The sequence below is a fragment of the Colobus angolensis genome, unplaced genomic scaffold (genome assembly GCF_000951035.1).
Source record: "Colobus angolensis palliatus isolate OR3802 unplaced genomic scaffold, Cang.pa_1.0 Scaffold163, whole genome shotgun sequence".
In the NCBI taxonomy this organism is placed as follows: Eukaryota; Metazoa; Chordata; class Mammalia; order Primates; family Cercopithecidae; genus Colobus; species Colobus angolensis.
The window spans coordinates 1591566-1610286 of record NW_012114744.1 but is presented as its reverse complement, the minus strand read 5'-3'; the positions used below and the strand labels follow the sequence as shown (position 1 = coordinate 1610286).

General features: G+C 38.3%; 1 protein-coding gene across 2 annotated transcripts in view; it reads right to left on the bottom strand.

The window, feature by feature from the left end:
• The window catches only part of TES (testin LIM domain protein), a 43128-nt gene that overhangs the window by 18134 nt on the left and 6273 nt on the right, over positions 1 to 18721 (bottom strand). Inside the window, exons 1-2 of one of the 2 annotated variants that reach the window (XM_011937366.1) lie at positions 12325 to 12333; positions 5673 to 5758 (exon numbers count right to left, since the gene is read on the bottom strand). In XM_011937366.1, the coding sequence (XP_011792756.1) occupies positions 5673 to 5758; positions 12325 to 12333 (95 nt within the window). Of the gene's footprint in view, positions 1 to 5672; positions 5759 to 12324; positions 12334 to 18721 lie in introns of those variants that run through there. The other variant, XM_011937365.1, reaches the window with a different exon arrangement.

Genomic DNA, 18721 nt, shown 5'->3' with positions numbered 1-18721 from the left:
TACAGTTTCAAGCTGAAAGCAACCAAGAAACTATCCTTTATTCTACCAGAAGAAATTCTTTTTGTATCACTATTTGTAAAACTTACTATTTTTCCAAGGCAAGTAGTAGAAAGTAGAGTGCTTTGACATGCTGCCAGCATTCACAGTGATTTAAAAGCATGGCCATGGCACTGCTACAAACCATAATTTAAAAGGGTTGGAAGCTGCCCTTTTATAACAGGGATATACATATATGGATTTAAGCGTGGGCCTCTGTGATAGAATTCAACACAAGTATTAATCCATTTATGGTAGGGAATTTTCAGTTTCCACTCAGCTCTAAATCAATCAGAAATTCTGAACAGATGTATGTTATAATCAAGTAACACATTTTCAATAAATTGCAACTGTTTTATTGGGAGACTTTAACAAAGATAAGGCAAAACTAATAATTATGTTACTTAATATGATAAATGACATGGTTGCAACTATATTAACTATACTTCAATATGAAATAACTGGCTATAAACTGGAAACCTTGGGTCCGTGTCATACATTTCAATAAACACTCATTATCTCTAAATATTACTTGAAAGCATGCCCGGTAGATAGTGTTTCTTAATGGGTCGTTATCAGGCTTCCTGAACCTTTTATTTTCCTCTACTATTGTAATCACGGGCACACTGAAAAAGGAGAGAGCTCACAGTAAAAGTACACCTTTGTCCACAAGGATGTCTGTATCACAACAATCACACTTCAGAGGCGACAGCCTGGTGCAGTTCAAAGTTCACTGGCCCTGAGAGTGAAAAATGCACATTCTAGTATCTACTCTGCCATGGAGAAAGGTTTTGGCAAACTCTGAATTCAAATTCAGCTCTGCCATCTGTAAGCCCTAACTTTGGTAACTTATTTAACTTTCCTAAGTCTTTGATTTATCATAAATAATAAAATAAATATTAGGAGTATTAGGTACGATCAGGTATATAAAGTGCTGTGGTAAGCAGAATTTTAAGATGGCTCCTATGAATTCTGTCCCCAGTGTTACTTTCATGATTATGTTACTTTTATATGGCAAATGGGAAATTTTCCAGGCGTGCCTAATCTAATCATGTGAGCCCTTAAAAAGCAATGAATTTTCTCTGGCTGGTAGCAGAAGGGGAAGTTGAGGTTCAGGAAGGATTCTAAGGAGTGCTGCTGGCTTTGAAGATGGAAGGGGCTGTACCTCAATGAATGCGAGTGGCTTCTAGAAGCTGAGAGTAGCCAGCCCCCAGCTGAGAGCAATGAGGAAACAGGGACCTTGGTTCTCCAACCACAGAAAATGAATTCTACCAACAAGAATGAGCTTGAAAGCAGATTTTCCCCCAGAACTTAAAGGTGAGAACTTCACCTGGCCAACACCTTCATTTCAGCTTTTTGAGGTGCTAAGCATAGAGTCCAGCTAAGCCAGCCCCACTACCTCAGACTTCTAATCTGAAAGATAATGGATGCTGGCCAGACACAGTGGCTCACACCTGTAATCCTTGCACTTTGGGAGGCTGAGGCGGGTGGATCAGCTGACGTCAGTGGTTTGAGACCAGCCTGGCCAACATGGTGAAACCCTGTCTCTACTAAGAATACAAAAAATCAGGTGGGTGTGGTGGTGGGCGCCTGTAATCCCAGCTACTTGGGAGGCAGGCAGGAGAATCACTTGAACCTAGGAGGCAGAGGTTGCAGTGAGCCGAGACTGCACCATTGCACTCCAGCCTGGGCAAAAAGGGTGAAACCCCGTCTCAAAAAAAAAAAAAGTAATAATAATAATAATAATGGATGTTGAGTTAATAGTTGTTGCTTTAACTTGCAAAGTTTGTAGTAATTTGTTATGCAGTAGTAGAAAATTATTACAAGTGCTCACTGTTGTGTGACACATAGAAATCATTCACAAATTATATCATTAATAACTCATGGGCTCAAACAAGTCATTTTAACTTCCTTTGGTTTTAGTTCTCTGATCTGTAAAATAAGGTTCAACTAGTTAAATTACAAGTTCCACTCTAAATTTCTAATAATTCATTTTTAGTCTCCTGCAACTATGGTGATAAACCTTGATCCGGCATCTTCCATTCACTTCTCCAGATTCACTCTCCATGCTTCAGTACTCTGTGCTACTTCCCAAAGGCTGACCCTTAAGGACTACACCCGTGGGTTCCCTTGGCACTGGCAATGGGACAATGGGAAGTGCCAGCAGGAAATCAGAATGAAGAAGAAGAATGAGGTCTGGGTATTTATCTCCTGGCTTCCTGTAAGTATACAAGGTGATAAAAAGGAAAATGATTCCTAAGAACTTTGGGGGGTATGTGGAAGCAGGAAGGGGGTGCTGTGGACTGAACTGTATTTCCTCAAAGTCATATGCTGAAGCCCAAACCCCTAATGTGACTGTATTTGGAGCAGGTGCTTTTAGGAAGTAAAGTTAAAAGAGGTCACAAGGTGAAGGTCACAATCCATTGGAATAAGTGACCTTATAAGAAAAGGGAGAGAGATCTCTTCCTCTCCAGACACACACACACACACACGCACACACGCACATGCACACACACACCAAGGAAAGGCCATGTGAGCACATGGTGAGAAGGCAGCCATCTGTAAGCCTGGAAGGGAGACCTCACCAGAACTCAACCATGTTGATTAATCAAGCACCTGATCTTGAACTTTCCAGCCTGTAGAACTGGGAGAAAGTACATTTTGTTTAAACTACCAGGTCTGTGATATTTTGTTATGGCAGCCTGAAAAGACATACATGGGCAAGGAAGAATTCTCAAAGGTATTTCTTGAGCTGAGACTTTTTGTTTCCTATTGGTGGGAGGTAGGGTTTTCCAGGCAGAGAATACCATGCAATAAGGCACAAAATTTCAGGGAATAGTATGTATCAAGCACTTGGAGCATAGGGTGCTTGGAAGGGCAATGGAAGAGGCTGGAAAAGCAACCAGAGGCCAGATGTTGGGGTTTAACATCAAAGGTCAAGAAATTTGCCTACAAGAAGTCCAGTGGGAAACTACTGAGGGTTCTTAAGTCATCAGAAGTATATAATAGTATCCATGTTCAAAAGACCATTTATGTGGTTGTGTGAGAGGCCAGACTAATAAAGAGGCAGAGAATAATTTAACTCTGATTTTTGAAATGTACCCAATGGAGCCCTCAGGGTCCTAAGTCACGGATCACCATGAAGCTGGAGGAGGCGGCTAAGTGGGCAGGGTCACGGAATCCCATGTCTACCTCATCCACAGAAGTTCTGTGGCCCTAGACTAGACCTGGAATCTCTGTTACACTCAGGACAGCTAGTCTAGAATATTTTACTTCAAAGACTGTACTGAAAGAGGCTACATATGGAGGTCAAAGGTACCTGCTTCAGCTCTTTTAGCTATGGTGAAAAAGTCAGGAAATCATCAAGAATTCTGAGAGAAATGTGACTGGACTCATGCCAGGAAGATGTCAGAACTACTAATACCTACGGGGTAGACTGTTATCAACCCCAGCTGGATGACAGGCCATATGCAAAGCCCTAGACTATTATGGCTCTTAGATTTTCAGACTATACCCAGTTGATTAAATGAGTCTGTGTGATAAAATTGAAAAAAAAAATAAAAGGGTTATTTTCATGCCATGGAGATCTGCTCTTGTCGGATATATTAAAATCTCATGAGCAGTTTTTGGCAATTGCATAGCAGAACCAGAAAGAATACAGGTTAAGTATCTCTTACCCAAAATGCTTCAGAAGTAAAATAAAACAGAAGTGTATCAGATTTCAAAATTTTTTAAATTTTGGAATATTTGCATAAACACAATGAGATATCTTGGGGATAGGGCCCAAGTTTAAACATAAAATTCATTTCTGTTCCATATACAGCTTATATACATAGCCTGATGGTAATTTTACACATATTTTAAATAATTTTGTACAAGACACAAAGGTTTGAATGCATTTTGACTGCGATCTGTCACACGGTCAGGTATGTGAAATTTTCCACTTGTGGCATCATGTTGACAGTCAAGAAGTTTTGGTTTTGGAGCATTTTGGGTTTTGGATTTTAGGTATTATAAGATTGTAAGGTAAAAACTACGCCCAGGAGAGGGCAGTGCAGCCTTCCGTAAAGTTAACTGATAGGGACAATAGAAAACAGTGTGAGCATTAAGAGCAGAGATGTTCTAATCCATGAAAACTATTTTGTGTTAAGTCACTTTACCTTTTTAAAACATGAGAGACATACTGCCTCACTTCTACATCCCTTGAAGAGACAGCACAAGGGAGAGCTGTTTAAGTCTTGTAAAAAAAATTTCTGGAAAACTTTAGCTCCCTAAAACTGAAGAATTGTATCAGTTCTAGCAGGTTTCTACTGACTTTGCTATTTTACACATTTACCTTTGTTTCTGAAAACTGATTCAATAAACTAGTTTTTAAAAGAGCTTAATGTCTAAAATTTTATTTATTTATAATCTCCTTTAATTACACTGTACACATCTCCAAGAGCTGATGAAAGTATTTATTCTAAAGGGTTTCCTGTGGAAATGTGTAGTACAGAAGTGGCTCTCAAATGAGTCATCCTAACAAGATAGCTGCCATCCTAAAATTGTATAGTTATCTTTATTTTTTTTCCTGCTAATTCTAACTTTGAGCAGACTTGTGAACTACCATTATGGACTTGACAGTCATTCATAAGCACAGGTTTCAAATACTGATTTTAGATTTATATGCTATGCAGTAGTACTTTCAAAACAACCTAAAGATCTATATAAAATTCGCATTTTTGACCCACTAACATTTGTCTTATGTATATTTGCACTTCATTCAAACCAAGACATTACAATTAATTTTTTTCTTAAAAAAAAATTCAAGCGTTTCAATGTTTTTCACTGGTAACTTTAGAGCTGAAAATTTTAAAGAGACCTAAATTCAACTTCATTCCCTGATAACTAACATATAAATGCTCAATTCAGTATTCATATTTGTTTACTGAAAATGTAGAGATGAGATGTGAAGTTACCAATTTTTAAGAAGAAAATAATTAAATTATTAAACAGGGCCAGGAGTGGTGGCTCACGCCTGTAATCCTAGCACTTTGGGAGGTTGAGGTGGGCTGATCACTTGAGGTCAGGAGTTTGAGACCAGCCTTGCCAACATGGTGAAACCTCATCTCTACTAAAAATACAAAAAAGAAAAATTAGCCAGGCGCCATGGCACAAGCCTGTAATCTCAGCTATTCAGGAGGCTAAGGCAAGAGAATTGCTTGAACCAGAAAGCAGAGGTTGCAGTGAGCTGAGGTCACACCACTGCACTCCAGTCTAGGTGACAGAATGAGAGTTCGTCTCAAAAAATAAATAATAAAATAAATAAATAAATTATTAAATAGTCCTGGAGGATTACTACAAACTTATTTACCACCAGAAAGATATTTTCAGTATTTCAGGCTCAAAGGAAATCTTAAAGACAGCAAGCAAATTCAACAACTCTAAATATAGTTATTATGGTTCAATTTACTAAGTCAAACTTAATGACAGTAAGACAGAACACTTTATGTTGTATTCATTTCTCAGAAAAGACAATAACAGGTCTGCAACTTAGCAAGCATGCTGGAGAACTTGAAGATATCTCCACTGTCTAAAGAAGTATTGCAAAAAGTATAAATTACTAATGTGGTTGCAGTTTTCAAAACAATAAATACCTCCAGAAGTGCAGTTCGAATCCTTCACATTTTTCTTTGCATTTTAAACAAGGGGCTCCAAATCCTTGCTCGTGACCTAAGCCCATCTGTTAAAAAGAAAACATTGTGAATCTATTATTACATTCTTTACAAATCTAAAAATTCAATAAATTGCACTTTTAATTCCACTTACCACTTGTGTTGATATAACTTTCAAACAAATCTTATGTTTAGTCAGTAATGATACCCAGGTATGTACATGGCAGTTCCAAGTACATACATAACATATTTTATATTCTGATTGCTTTTTATCAAGGAAAGAAAAGCACCAGAATATAACCATATAGAAAACTACAAACACTGCAAATAGCAAAAAGTCATGAACTTACATCTTTGGCCACTACATGCCTCGTAGTACCGCCCTGTAGTACAACAGGTACAACACTCAGAAAACCATAGCTTAACAAGCAAGTCTCATCCTGAATAACATATTTTGCATCAAACAAGGAATTAAAGATTTTAGGAATTACAACTGAAGTAATATTATTTTTATTATGATAAATATTAATAGCTACAATATACACTTATTGAACGCTAGTGCTATGGCTTTAACGTTTGTGCTTCTCCAAAATTCATGTGGCAACTTAATCCCCAATGTACCAATATTATGAAGCTGGGCCTTCATGAAATTATTAGGTAGTTAGGCGATGATGGCTCCACCTTCATTGATGGGGCTTCCTCTCTTTCATCTCTTCTGAACCTTCCTCCATGTGAAGATGCAGCAACAAGGTGCCATCTTGGAAGCAGGAAGCAAGCCCACACCAGACACTGAATCTGCCAGTGCCTTGATCTTGAACTTCCCAGCCTCTAGAACTTGAGAAATAAATTTCTATTATTTATAAATTACCCAGTCTAAGGTATTTTGTTATGGCAGCAGGAATAGACTAAGACACGAGGAATAGAGGCAAGTACTTTACGTATATCTCATTAAAATTTTACAGAACCTTTGCCCACTTTTTGATGGGGTTGTTTGTTTTTTTCTTGTAAATTTGATTGAATTCTTTATAGGTTCTAGATATTAGCCCTTTGTCAGATGAGTAGATTGCAAAAATTTTCTCCCATTCTGTAGGTTGCCTGTTCACTGCGATGGTAGTTTCTTTTGCTGTGCAGAAGCTCTTTAGTTTAATTAGGTCCCATTTGTCAATTTTGGCTTTTGTTGCTGTTGCTTTTGGTGTTTTAGACATGAAGTCCTTGCCCATGCCTATGTCCTGAATGGTATTACCTAGGTTTTCTTCTAGGGTTTTTATAGTTTTAGGTCTAACATTTAAGTCTCTAATCCATCTTGAATTAATTTTCGTATAAGGAGTAAGAAAAGGATCCAGTTTCAGCTTTCTACTTATGGCTAGCCAATTTTCCCAGCACCATTTATTAAATAAGGAATCCTTTCCTCATTTCTTGTTTCTCTCAGGTTTGTCAAAGATCAGATGACTGTAGATGCGTGGTATTATTTCTGAGGGCTCTGTTCTGTTCCATTGGTCTAGATCTCTGTTTTGGTACACATACCATCCTGTTTTGGTTACTGTAGCCTTGTAGTATAGTTTGAAGTTAGGTAGCATGATGCCTCCAGCTTTGTTCTTTTGGCTTAGGATTGTCTTGGCAATGCGGGGTCTTTTTTGGTTCCACATGAACTTTTTAAAGCAGGTTTTTCCAATTCTGTGAAGAAAGTCATTGGTAGCTTAATGGGGATGGCAATGAATCTATAAATTACCTTGGGCAGTATGGCCATTTTCACAATATTGATTCTTCCTATCCATGAGCATGGTATGTTCTTCCATTTGTTTGTGTCCTCTTTTATTTCACTGAGCAGTGGTTTGTAGTTCTCCTTGAAGAGGTCAGGATATGAACAGACACTTCTCAAAAGAAGACATTCATACAGCCAACAGACACATGAAAAAATGCTCATCATCATTCGCCATCAGAGAAATGCAAATCAAAACCACAATGAGATACCATCTCACACCAGTTAGAATGGCAATCATTAAAAAATCAGGAAACAACAGGTGCTGGAGAGGATGTGGAGAAATAGGAACACTTTTACACTGTTGGTGGGACTGTAAACTAGTTCAACCATTGTGGAAAACAGTGTGGTGATTCCTCAAGGATCTAGAACTAGAAATATCATTTGACCCAGCCATCCCATTACTGGGGATATACCCAAAGGATTAAGTCATGCTGCTATAAAGACACATGCACACGTATGTTTATTGCAGCACTATTCACAATAGCAAAGACTTGTAATCAACCCAAATGTCCATCAGTGACAGACTGGATTAAGAAAATGTGGCACATATACACCATGGAATACTATGCAGCCATAAAAAAAGGATGAGTTCGTGTCCTTTGTCAGGACATGGATGCAGCTGGAAACCATCATTCTCAGCAAACTATCGCAAGAACAGAAAACCAAACACTACATGTTCTCACTCATAGGTGGGAATTGAACAACGAGATCACTTGGACACAGGAAGGGGAACATCACACACCGGGTCCTATTGTGGGGAGGGGGTGGGGGAAGGGATAGCATTAGGAGATACACCTAATGTAAATGACGAGTTAATGGGTGCAGCACACCAACATGGCACACGTATACATATGTAACAAACCTGCACATTGTGCACATGGACCCTAGAACTTAAAGTATAATAAAATTAAAAAATATATATATACTTTATCTTTTAGCAGTTACATATTTGAGTTAAACCAACTTTTCTTCATGTACGTCAACCAAAACGGCATATCAGAACAGACAGAATTCTATAGCAGATATGAGAATCTAGATGTTGTCTATTAGAGGGTTTTCTTGTAAAAATGTTACTTTTTTCACTGTTTTTTGTTTAGAAAATATTTTTATAAAGAATGTAATTTATTTAAAAAATCTTACAGAACCACATAAAACACCGAGTAGGCAATATTATTTGCCATTTTTGACACGTTTTTGCTGAAACTCAGAGATTATGGAACTTGCTTAAGATCAAAGTGTTAATAAATGGTAGAGTAGAGATTTGAGTTCAGGTCTTTCTGACTCCAAGGCCTGCGCTCTTCTGCCTGAAGCTGTAAGGAGGCAAGGAGTGGAGAGCTGTATTACCACCCTTGCTATAGTAAACCATCCTTCCTTCTTTACCATATTAAACAGTAGTCTTTGAGAACTTGCTGAGACATGGCCTAATATGTGGAAGGAGTGGGGTGCAGATGGCAGAGGACACAAGATGGTAATTAAGCTCTTTTACCCAACTACCGATATTAGAAAAAAAAAAAAAGAGTAGACAGTCTTACATCAGTACAGTGGCAAACCACCAGTAACCAGATTAGTCCGTGTTTTAAATATCACATCAATGACCATGAGGAATTGGTTACTGGTTAGTGCCTAGAGTAGCAGTTCAAGCTGGACAAATAATGGATATTTTCCAATGGCCCTCTTTTGTAACTTTACCAAGTTCTGTTTGTCACCATGCAATCAAAACTACATTGTAACTTGTTCCTTGAAAGATCAGTCTGACATGCCCTGAAGTTGAAGTGAAGCCTTTCCTTTTGTTCTAAAGAAAATGACCACATCCTTTTTCCATAATTAGGGACATATTCAAACTCAGCTGGTCCACCCAGCTGCTTAAGGGAACCCACATTACTTTTAAGTTAGACCATATAAAGTATACTCTCTAAAGAATAAACACCTGCCCAGCATTAGTTAAGCTTTATCATCTTTGCCATGTCTATATTACCAATTTTCAAAAGAAATGAAAGTCTTTATATTGTATATTTAACGTCAACACTAAGCTTTTTTTAAAAACAATTAAATTGTTTCCTTGTCACTGATGATTACAGTTCACACAGTATGGAAATAATGTAGGTTAAACAAAAGAGAGAGAGAGACTGTTTTCTGGTCTTGTGTAAGACGTATAATTACATGTTTTCTCCATTACAATATCCATAGTAAAATGAAAAGCAAATCCAAAAAAGTATACTCTTTTTCAAGGCCCTTCTAATTTTCCATTACAGAAGAGTTCGTTCTGAATGTGCCTAGAGTATGGATATGATTCATACTATGTTCATGCATCTCCTGCTAAATAAGCTCTAATCCCAAATGAAAATTTTGATTACATTATTAAGCCTTAATCACATAGCTTAGCTTAAATCAGAGGCTTTTAAACTCTCTTTTATGTAATTCACAACGTGGAATACATTTTACCTCATGACATAGAACTTGCATATACACATACAAACTTACATGTGTGTATAAAATCCTGATATCTGCGGACAGATAATATCTAGAAATATGCTTCTGCCTCTAAATTAAATGGCCACTTAAATTCTTGCATGCCTTCAAATTATAATTGCCTGGTCTGAACAACGCTGGGCTTATAAAAGACTGCAAACATCCTGGAACAATACCATCTCATTCTCTATTTCTGAATGCAACTTGAAAGTTCAGCTCATGTAACTAGAACCTCCATGAGTCAGCAGAGTTTTTACACTAAGGCTTTGGAGTAGCTCACTACTGTTACAAAGTCAACCTTGCAAAGGGGCAAGTTGTTTTCTCCTGCCAACTTTTTATCTTTGTAAATCAAAAATAAAATTATAAACCCAAGAAGCATCTGAATGGACCCCACCTCTTGGCCAAGGTCATTCCAAAGTGAACCTGAAAAACCAGTTCAGGCCATGATAAGAAATGGGGAGTTGGGGCGGGGTGGTGGGGCATCAGGGTGCATGCTGCTTCACAGATGACCAGCATTAGCATAAACACAGAGACCTAAGACTGACAGAACAGACTCTGGTAAGAAACATTTACAATCTATTCTCTCTGACACCTGCTACCAGGAGACTTCATCTGCATGATAAAACCTTGGTCCTTACAAGCCCCCTTATCATAACCCAGACATTCCTTTCTATTGATTTCAGGTCTTTAGATAATAAGGCTTTCAACTAATCACCAATCAGAAAATCTGTGAAGCTGCCCATGACCTGGAAGGACTGCTCCCTACCTCCAGTTGTCCTGTCTTTCCAGACTGAAGCAATGTACATCTTTCATGTATTGACAGATGTCTTGCATCTCTGTAATATGTATAAAACCAAGTTGCAGCCTGACCACCTTGGGCACATGTTCTCAGAGTCTCCTCAGGGCTGTGTCATAGGCCATTGATCACTCATATTTGGCTCAGAATAAGATCTTCAAATACTTTTACAGAGTCTGATTCTTTACATCAATATGTTCTTAAAATAGCTATCGGTTTATTTATTAGAATTACTAGAGCTGGTGGTATTTCATGAACTGCTGCTCTTTTAAGGTGTCCCACATATTCTTATTCTGAATAGGACTAGGCATCTCCCTCATGTAAGAGATGAAGAAAATAGAATCAAGAGAGGATGAGGAATTTGCTCCTGGTTGCACGGCTACTCAACAGCAAACCAGACCTAAAACTCAGCATCTGGCTCCTGCTCTACTGTTCTTTTGGGGCAGATGACTAGAGTGTCAAACGGGAGCTCTTGTCTTTCAAAGAGAGTCACTAGCTAATTTCTGCCCCAAGGAAAAGAATTACAAATCCAGAAACACTCTTGCACCATCTCTAAGTGTAGATAACTTTCTGAGAGCTTTGAAAAGGAAGACAAGTAAGTTAAATAAGGAAGGCTGGGGAAGCTTTGTTGAAGGAGAGGTGCATGAATTACAATGGAAAGGCTGACCAGTATCTAATTTGGCTCAGAGAAGTGCATTCAGGGGAGAGGAAACACCATACACAAGGCCTGTGGCAGAAGAGGGCAAGGGAAGCACCAAAAAACTGTAACGTACTTGCAGGGTAACAGGGCTGGCCTTGTAGCAGGTGGAGTACTTTGTTTTGTTTTCCTTTTCATTTTCCCAAGGAAGAAACTAAACTTCTTGAAGCATTCAATGCCATGCCTTAGGCTACTGGCTTAACAGAGGATGACATCCTCAGAGATAGGAGAGACTGGTAAAGGGGAAAGCCACAGGGCAACAGGGGAGAGTGAGGAGCAAGAGCACCTCTCAAGCTCTGCCCCCAGAAGCTCAGGCAGCCCTCACAGAGAGCAGGAGACCAGGCCTTGGGAAAAGCAGTAACTTGAGAAACTGGCTCTGTAGGCTGCCTTGGAAAACCCAGAAAGTATTGTTCCAGGGTTCTTTTGCCCTTGGGCCCTGCCTGGAAGGCCAGCTTAATCTCTTTATGGACTCTTTCCAGTTAGACTTGTGACTGCCTGGAGAAAGTGCCCCTCTACCTTTCCAAATACAAACACTTTCATCTTCCCCATGTGCTCAGACTTAAGTGTGAGGGAACTTTTAAACATCACAGACAGAGAGCAAGTAAGTGAAAGAGAGGGGACTGGGTCATGGCAATATGATATACTTTCTCCTACTATAACCTAATGGAAGCAGTCCTAATTAAACACACACACACACACACAAAACACAAACAAAAATGACACCAAGTTTTCAAAATCACTTTTAGCAGCTAGAGCAATTAGAGTTTCAGACTGGCAATAAACTTATTTTCCTGAGAACATTTCAGTAAGAAATTTGTTTTATAGCTACAAGTATACAGCTACAAAACTTAAATCTCATTGACACCAGCACGGAAGATCTCTGACTTATGCCACATTATTGGGTGAGAACTTTTTCCATATTTTTATTCTCTTTATCAACCCGCTGTTAGGAAACAAGCGCAATGCCTCTCCAAGAAAGAAGATACATGATTCACACTCTAGTGTTTTCCTTGTTTAGGATGTGCCTAGTTTCAGACTGAATTATAATTTAGAATGCAGTTGTTAAATCCAATTTATATTATAAAATTGCATGGTAGCAGACATACCTCTACCAGTGTGAGGCAAATTTCTTCTGCTCTGTTCCCACTCCAACTGAGGCATCTAATCATCTGCTATTCTCCCCTTCATAAGTCAAACGTGCATCAGATGAAAGAAAGCATACGGACTCTAATCTGTGGTAAGAGGAGTTTCACAGCCAGAACTGCCCCAAGCACAGTTTCTTAGGGCCTATTTTGGGCAAAGTGTCACAAGAACTGAGGTTCCTCAACTCCTCTTGGTTTCAGTTCAAGGATCTGGAACCCCATCTACTCTGAGGGCTTCTCTAATTTCTCTCCATTATTCACTTTGTATTCAAGATTCCCTGAAGTCCAGGACCCAGAATTCTTCTCATCCCTTCTCTTTACCCTCAGCATAGACCACACCTTCTCCTTAGGGTCCTTCTGCTTTCCTGAAGAGCCAAGGCTATTATTATGCTTGAACATCCAAATCTTGTAGGTTAGTTTCTGCCCAGATGACTGGGCTGGAGAAAACTCTTGGTGAGGGATATAAATAAGGAAAGTGTTATTTAATGATGCCCAGGGTTCACACAGGGGTATGTGAGAGAGAGTGGTAGGGAGGAAGGGGAGCCCAGAGAGGGTTAGCTCCTCAGCTAAGGCAAACTGGCTGTTTAGAAAGTGAAATCTAGATCCTTGGACTAATATAATCAAGACACGTGTGCCTGTATGTCATATCTATGTTGTGAGAATTACCAAATGTTAAGGAAATGATAAAATATATACATAGTTATAGATACTAGTGAGCTAACGGGGAACTTTGAAAATGTAGAAAGATCCCTGGAGGAGAGTCAGGAAAACTACGATCTGGTCCCAGAGTGTCACTAGTGAGTTCAGGGATTTTGAAAGTGATCTTTCTTCTTCAGGCTTCATCTAGATAATGAAGAAATTAAACTAGATTGGTTCCAAGATACCTTTTAATTTTATTGCAAATCGTGTCAGATTAACTCTTAGTTTGGTTATTATTCAGCATGGTCAACTGCTCAAAGTTTAATCACTAAATAGAAAATAATTATTTGAAAAAGCTAATATATTAATGACTCTGAGAAGTCAGAATCACTTGGAACTCAGTTTGGTGGAGTAGTTTTACAAAGCATGCATAGGAAACAAAAGACTTAAGTTGTGAATGATAAAACTCAGGCCTGTTGCATATAATTACTTCAACAGCAAATGTGATACGGTATTCCCTGCAGACTCAACACTTAGTGCCTAAAAACACATGTTTTTCATAAGCACAAAAGTCTCAAAGCTGTCTACTTCATATCATTTTAGTAACACATTCTGGTCAGCATCAATAAAAGGATATGACAGAGTAATTTTTTTTCTTCAGCATCCAAGAAAACAGGTCCTTTGGATTGACTATATTGGAAGAAAGTATAGTCAGTCAGGCTTTGGGAATATCTATCAACATCCTAAGAAAAAAATAAAAGTGACTATAATATTTACTGTGAAACAGGAATCATAGACAAATAGGACTTCAGTATCTTTAACTGCAGGTTCCACAAACTGAATTTATATTCACATGATCTGTGCCTCCAAACACCCTTTTATCCCCTGCTTATTTTAGAATAAGAAAAGGGAATGGAATCAATTTACCCATATTCATAATTTTAAGCTGTCAAATAGGTTGGCAACATTTCAGGTCACCCTTCTGACCCAGAAAAAGGTATTGCATGTCAGATACTTTAAAAAAAAAAAAAAAAAAGGAAAAAGTATGGAACATCTGGTATTTCAAACATGGTCTGAATTGATTTGGAGACAATTTGGGTCTGGAAGATATTATGCAGTATTCAGGGTGAGATCATCTGATTCATGCTGTTTTCATAACCAAATTCCCTCTGGAGTAAAGAATCCTATGTGGTTACTAAACAAGCAAGTATTACTAAGACTTCTTTAATAATATTGGAATGAAGGTAGATCATATGAAATATACATATCTCTCTCCCACTCCCCCTTTCTCAGTGTGTATATGCACGCATGTTTATCTGCCTATCACATATACACACACACATGCATGTACATACACACACATATATATTCATATTACACTCCTAAAGAAGCATTTTAGATTTTTGTTCATCCAGATAAATATTCTGGACAAAGGAACTACATATCTAAATGATTCATCTTAGCAAATGGCTCCCTTAGAAATCTAGTGTGATCTGTGAAGTCCCCCACCCAAGGAATATATTTTTACTAAGATCTGATACAATTTTTAAAATTATTTGAAATTTTTAGTTCACTGCCTGTTTCCAAATCTCTAACAAGATTTGCATTACCAAAAAAGTGTAGGTTGGCCAGACGCGGTGGCTCATGCCTATAATCCCAGCACTTTGGGAGGCTGAGGTGGGTGGATCACGAGGTCGAGAGTTCAAGACCAGCCTGGCCAAGATCATGAAACCCCGTCTCTACTAAAAAAAAATACAAAAATTAGCCGAGTGCAGTGGTAGGTGCCTGTAATCCCAGCTACTCAGGAGGCTGAGGCAGGAGAATGCTTGAACTCAGGAGGTGGAGGCTGAAGTGAGCTGAGATCATGCCACTGCACTCCAGCCTGGGTGAGAGTGAGACTCCATCTCCAAAAAATAAATAAATAAATAAATAAAATGAAAAGTGTAGGTTACACAGAAAACCAAACTTAAATATAAAAATAGTCGCACACTTTATTAGTTTGCCAACTTTCTTAGGTAAGAATACAAAGAACTAGTGTGATTAAGAGCTACAATTAGTCATTCCTAGTAAAGCTGCTACATTTCTCTTTCTTTGCTAATAAAAACAAAAACTTCCCATTTATTCTCAGTTACTCAAGTCTGAAATACATGAGAAGAAGACTGAAGACAAAGTTGTCATCACCCACTTGGTCACCCAACCTGGGGCCCAGAGGCCTCCTTGTCCTTGTCTAGACATGTTTATTATGCTCCAAATTCTAGTGTCTCTTTTCTAAAAGTCACACAGTCTCCTCCCTCATCTGCACTCCAGTGTGCATGTTTAAACTCACATCATATCATCCTGAGACCACGCTCCCTTAACTGATCATTTTGTATGACGTTGTATTGCTATTCTCAAAATTATTTTCATAAACCTAAAGATAATCATAACACTCCCCTTGCTAGATGATTTTAATAAGTTCAATGAATTTCACTTTTCTTAGCATGCAAAGAAGATCCTTTAAAGCCTCGCGCCACCTGCCTTCCTCATATCACTCCCCTCCAGCCACTTTCTGTTTTAAGGGGAGCTTTTCGCTTTGCTTGAATCTCTCAAAGTCCTTCTCTCTATTGGGCCCACAGAATCAATTTTAATGTCAGTAACTCTGTGATACCTTTCTTTAACTATCCCCTTGGCACCAATGGTGTTATTAAGTCCTTCCTTACCATCCTGTGATTGTGTGTACATCAATTTACCCCCCTCAGATTGTGAACTTCTTGTTCATATTTGAACTCCTAGTACTGCCACAGTGTCTGAGATTTACAGGAGTGCTAGAAAGTTTTATTTATTTGTTTTAACTATCAAACGATCTTGATCATAATGTATCTTTACCCCAAGGAACTTCCACTGCGTTTTACACCCACACAAAAAGACACTGGAAGGGATGGTGATAATAAAAGCAGCAGCTGATTTTTACTGAGCACTTACACTGCCATGCATGGTTCTAAGTATTTTACATGGATTATCTCATTTTATCATCCTAACAATCTTATGAGAGTCTGAGATACTATTACTACCCACATTTTCATCCACATGAAGAAACTGAGACAGAACTATGACTGCTGTTAACCAATAAACAGTGCCTAAAGATAGGTCATAAAATGGAAAGCCCTGATAAAGAAGCACTATTTCCTAAATCCGTTTAAAAAAATAGAATGTAATGGAATTTTTAACTGAAGACCAAATATTATAGCTCAAGAATAGAATAATCAATTAAGGGTCTTCACTTGTCAACATGGCTCATCCATAAGGAAACAGGAGTAAAACTATTTACTGCAGATTCTAGGATTTATTTCCACATCCCCTTACCTTTTCAGCTTAGGATGCATAAAGCCAGAAGCCCTGCATGCATCTCTATTACGAAATCCACTGTAAGCCAAATGGTCAGAAATCTTTTTTGTTCACAGATAGCAGTAAATAATCACATAGACTATTATGTTAGGAATGAAAAGGAAACAAGTGTTCTTTCTGCCTAAATATTTTATAGCAAAATATATTCTGGAGGTAGCAGGTCAAGTTTTCTGGGACTTTAACAAATTAGACTATTCCTACTTAATCTGTCCCTACATTTCTTAAGGCAGTAACAGTATTAAGTTAATGACAAAGGTACTGTCATCAAGACAATTTCTCTACTTGAGTTTGAGATGTAATCAAGTTGTAGCTGGTTACCCAAAACATCTATACCTCAATAAATATGGTAACATATTTGAAGAAGAGCATAAATAGATCCTGCTATCATATTTGAAGAAGAGCAGAAATACATCCTGCTATATTTTTAGGAAACAGTAATAAATTTTTGTTTTGGCAGGATACATTGAAGTGTTTTTAACTATACTTTAAAAAATGAGCACTGAGGGTTGTGACGGTAGAAGTGTTAGTAAAAACACCTCAACCACCATTTGTTAAAATGTTACTACCCACCAGCCAAAATACATATACCATCATATTTATCCCCAACAACCTACCGGAAAAGTATTATCACCTCTATTTCACAAAAAGGAAACAGACTCGGAGAAATTAATTTGCCTAAGACTACCCAGCTAGCAAGTGGCAGAAGTGAGATTTGCATCTTGGCATTTCTGACTCAAACCCTATGCGCTTAACTATAAAGTCACTGCTTTTTTCCCTCCGAACTGAAACTTCAAAGGTAAATAGTAATTTAAAGAGTAATATTCCTCATCTGTAACTTCTCCAGAATAATCAATTTTGATCTGAAAGACTGCTCATTGCCTGCTAGGCAGGAATTCCTCTGTCCTAGGCAAACCTGGGACTTATTATGAGGAACCTGAATGTCTGCACACCAGCTATACAACATGGAAGTCCTCGAGGTGATAAATTCACACACAAGGGGATCCTCAGAAGGATGAGGTGAGAGTCAAGAAAAATCTCCAGGGTCCTGATGCAAAACAGGTCTCTTTCAATGTTACAGCAAGAGAAAAAAAAAAAATTAAAAGAATGAGCAAGAAATACAAAAGAACAAATTATATTTCAAAGTTGAAAGGCGTTTACTCAAAACATGAAGACATGACTAGTACTAAAAATTATCTGCTATATTATATGTAAGATGTTTTCACTATGCAGTAGTCAGGGGCAATATAAAGAAGCAAAATATTCTTTTCATATTTTTCAAATCACTAAATTTCTAGATTCATAATGGAACACCTTTGTATTAGCTGCAAACTACCCCAAAACTTAGGGTTTGAAAATACCATTTATCATGTCACTAGTTTCTATGGGTCAGAAATTTGGAAGTGGCTTAACTAGATGGGCAGATTTAGGGTCTCTTACAAGTCTGTAATCGGGGTCAGCTGGGCTGCAAGGATCGACAACGGAGATTCCTACTTCTAAGATTTCTCACATGTGCCTGCCCACATCGGTACCTCAGGACATGGTAGCTGGTTCTCCCCATTTGGTAGCTGGCAAATGATCCCAGAGAGAGCAAGAGCACACAAGATAGAAGCTGTAATCCCTAATCTTGGAAGTGATGTCGTCGCTTCTGCCATATTTCATTTTTTGGCAACTGATCAGGTTAGCCTGCAGTCAATGGGAGGACAATACGTAACGGTGTGACTACTAGTAGATGGGAGTAATTGGGAACCAGCTCAGATGCTGCCTACTATATCCTATTTTCTGTTTTGATTTTAAATTCAAAGACTAAGTGATTTGTGATGAGACAGACATATTATAAAGGGGAACAGGGATATATGGGGTGCTTATCTACCACTTCTCTTTATTCTGCCCATTTCAAATATTTAAATTCTCTTCACCCAACGGGTATCTAAAGCAGAACTTTGTTCCTTCCTCATAAATACTCTCATTCCCCTCAATTTGTTAGTTGTTCACTCAGTAAGAGCCACGAAATGATCTTTCAGAAGACAGGGTAGAATATGATTTTTAGGGCGGAGCAAGATGGCCGAATAGGAACAGCTGCAGTCTCCAACTCCCAGCGCGAAGGACACAGAAGACCGGTGATTTCTGCATTTTGAACTGAGG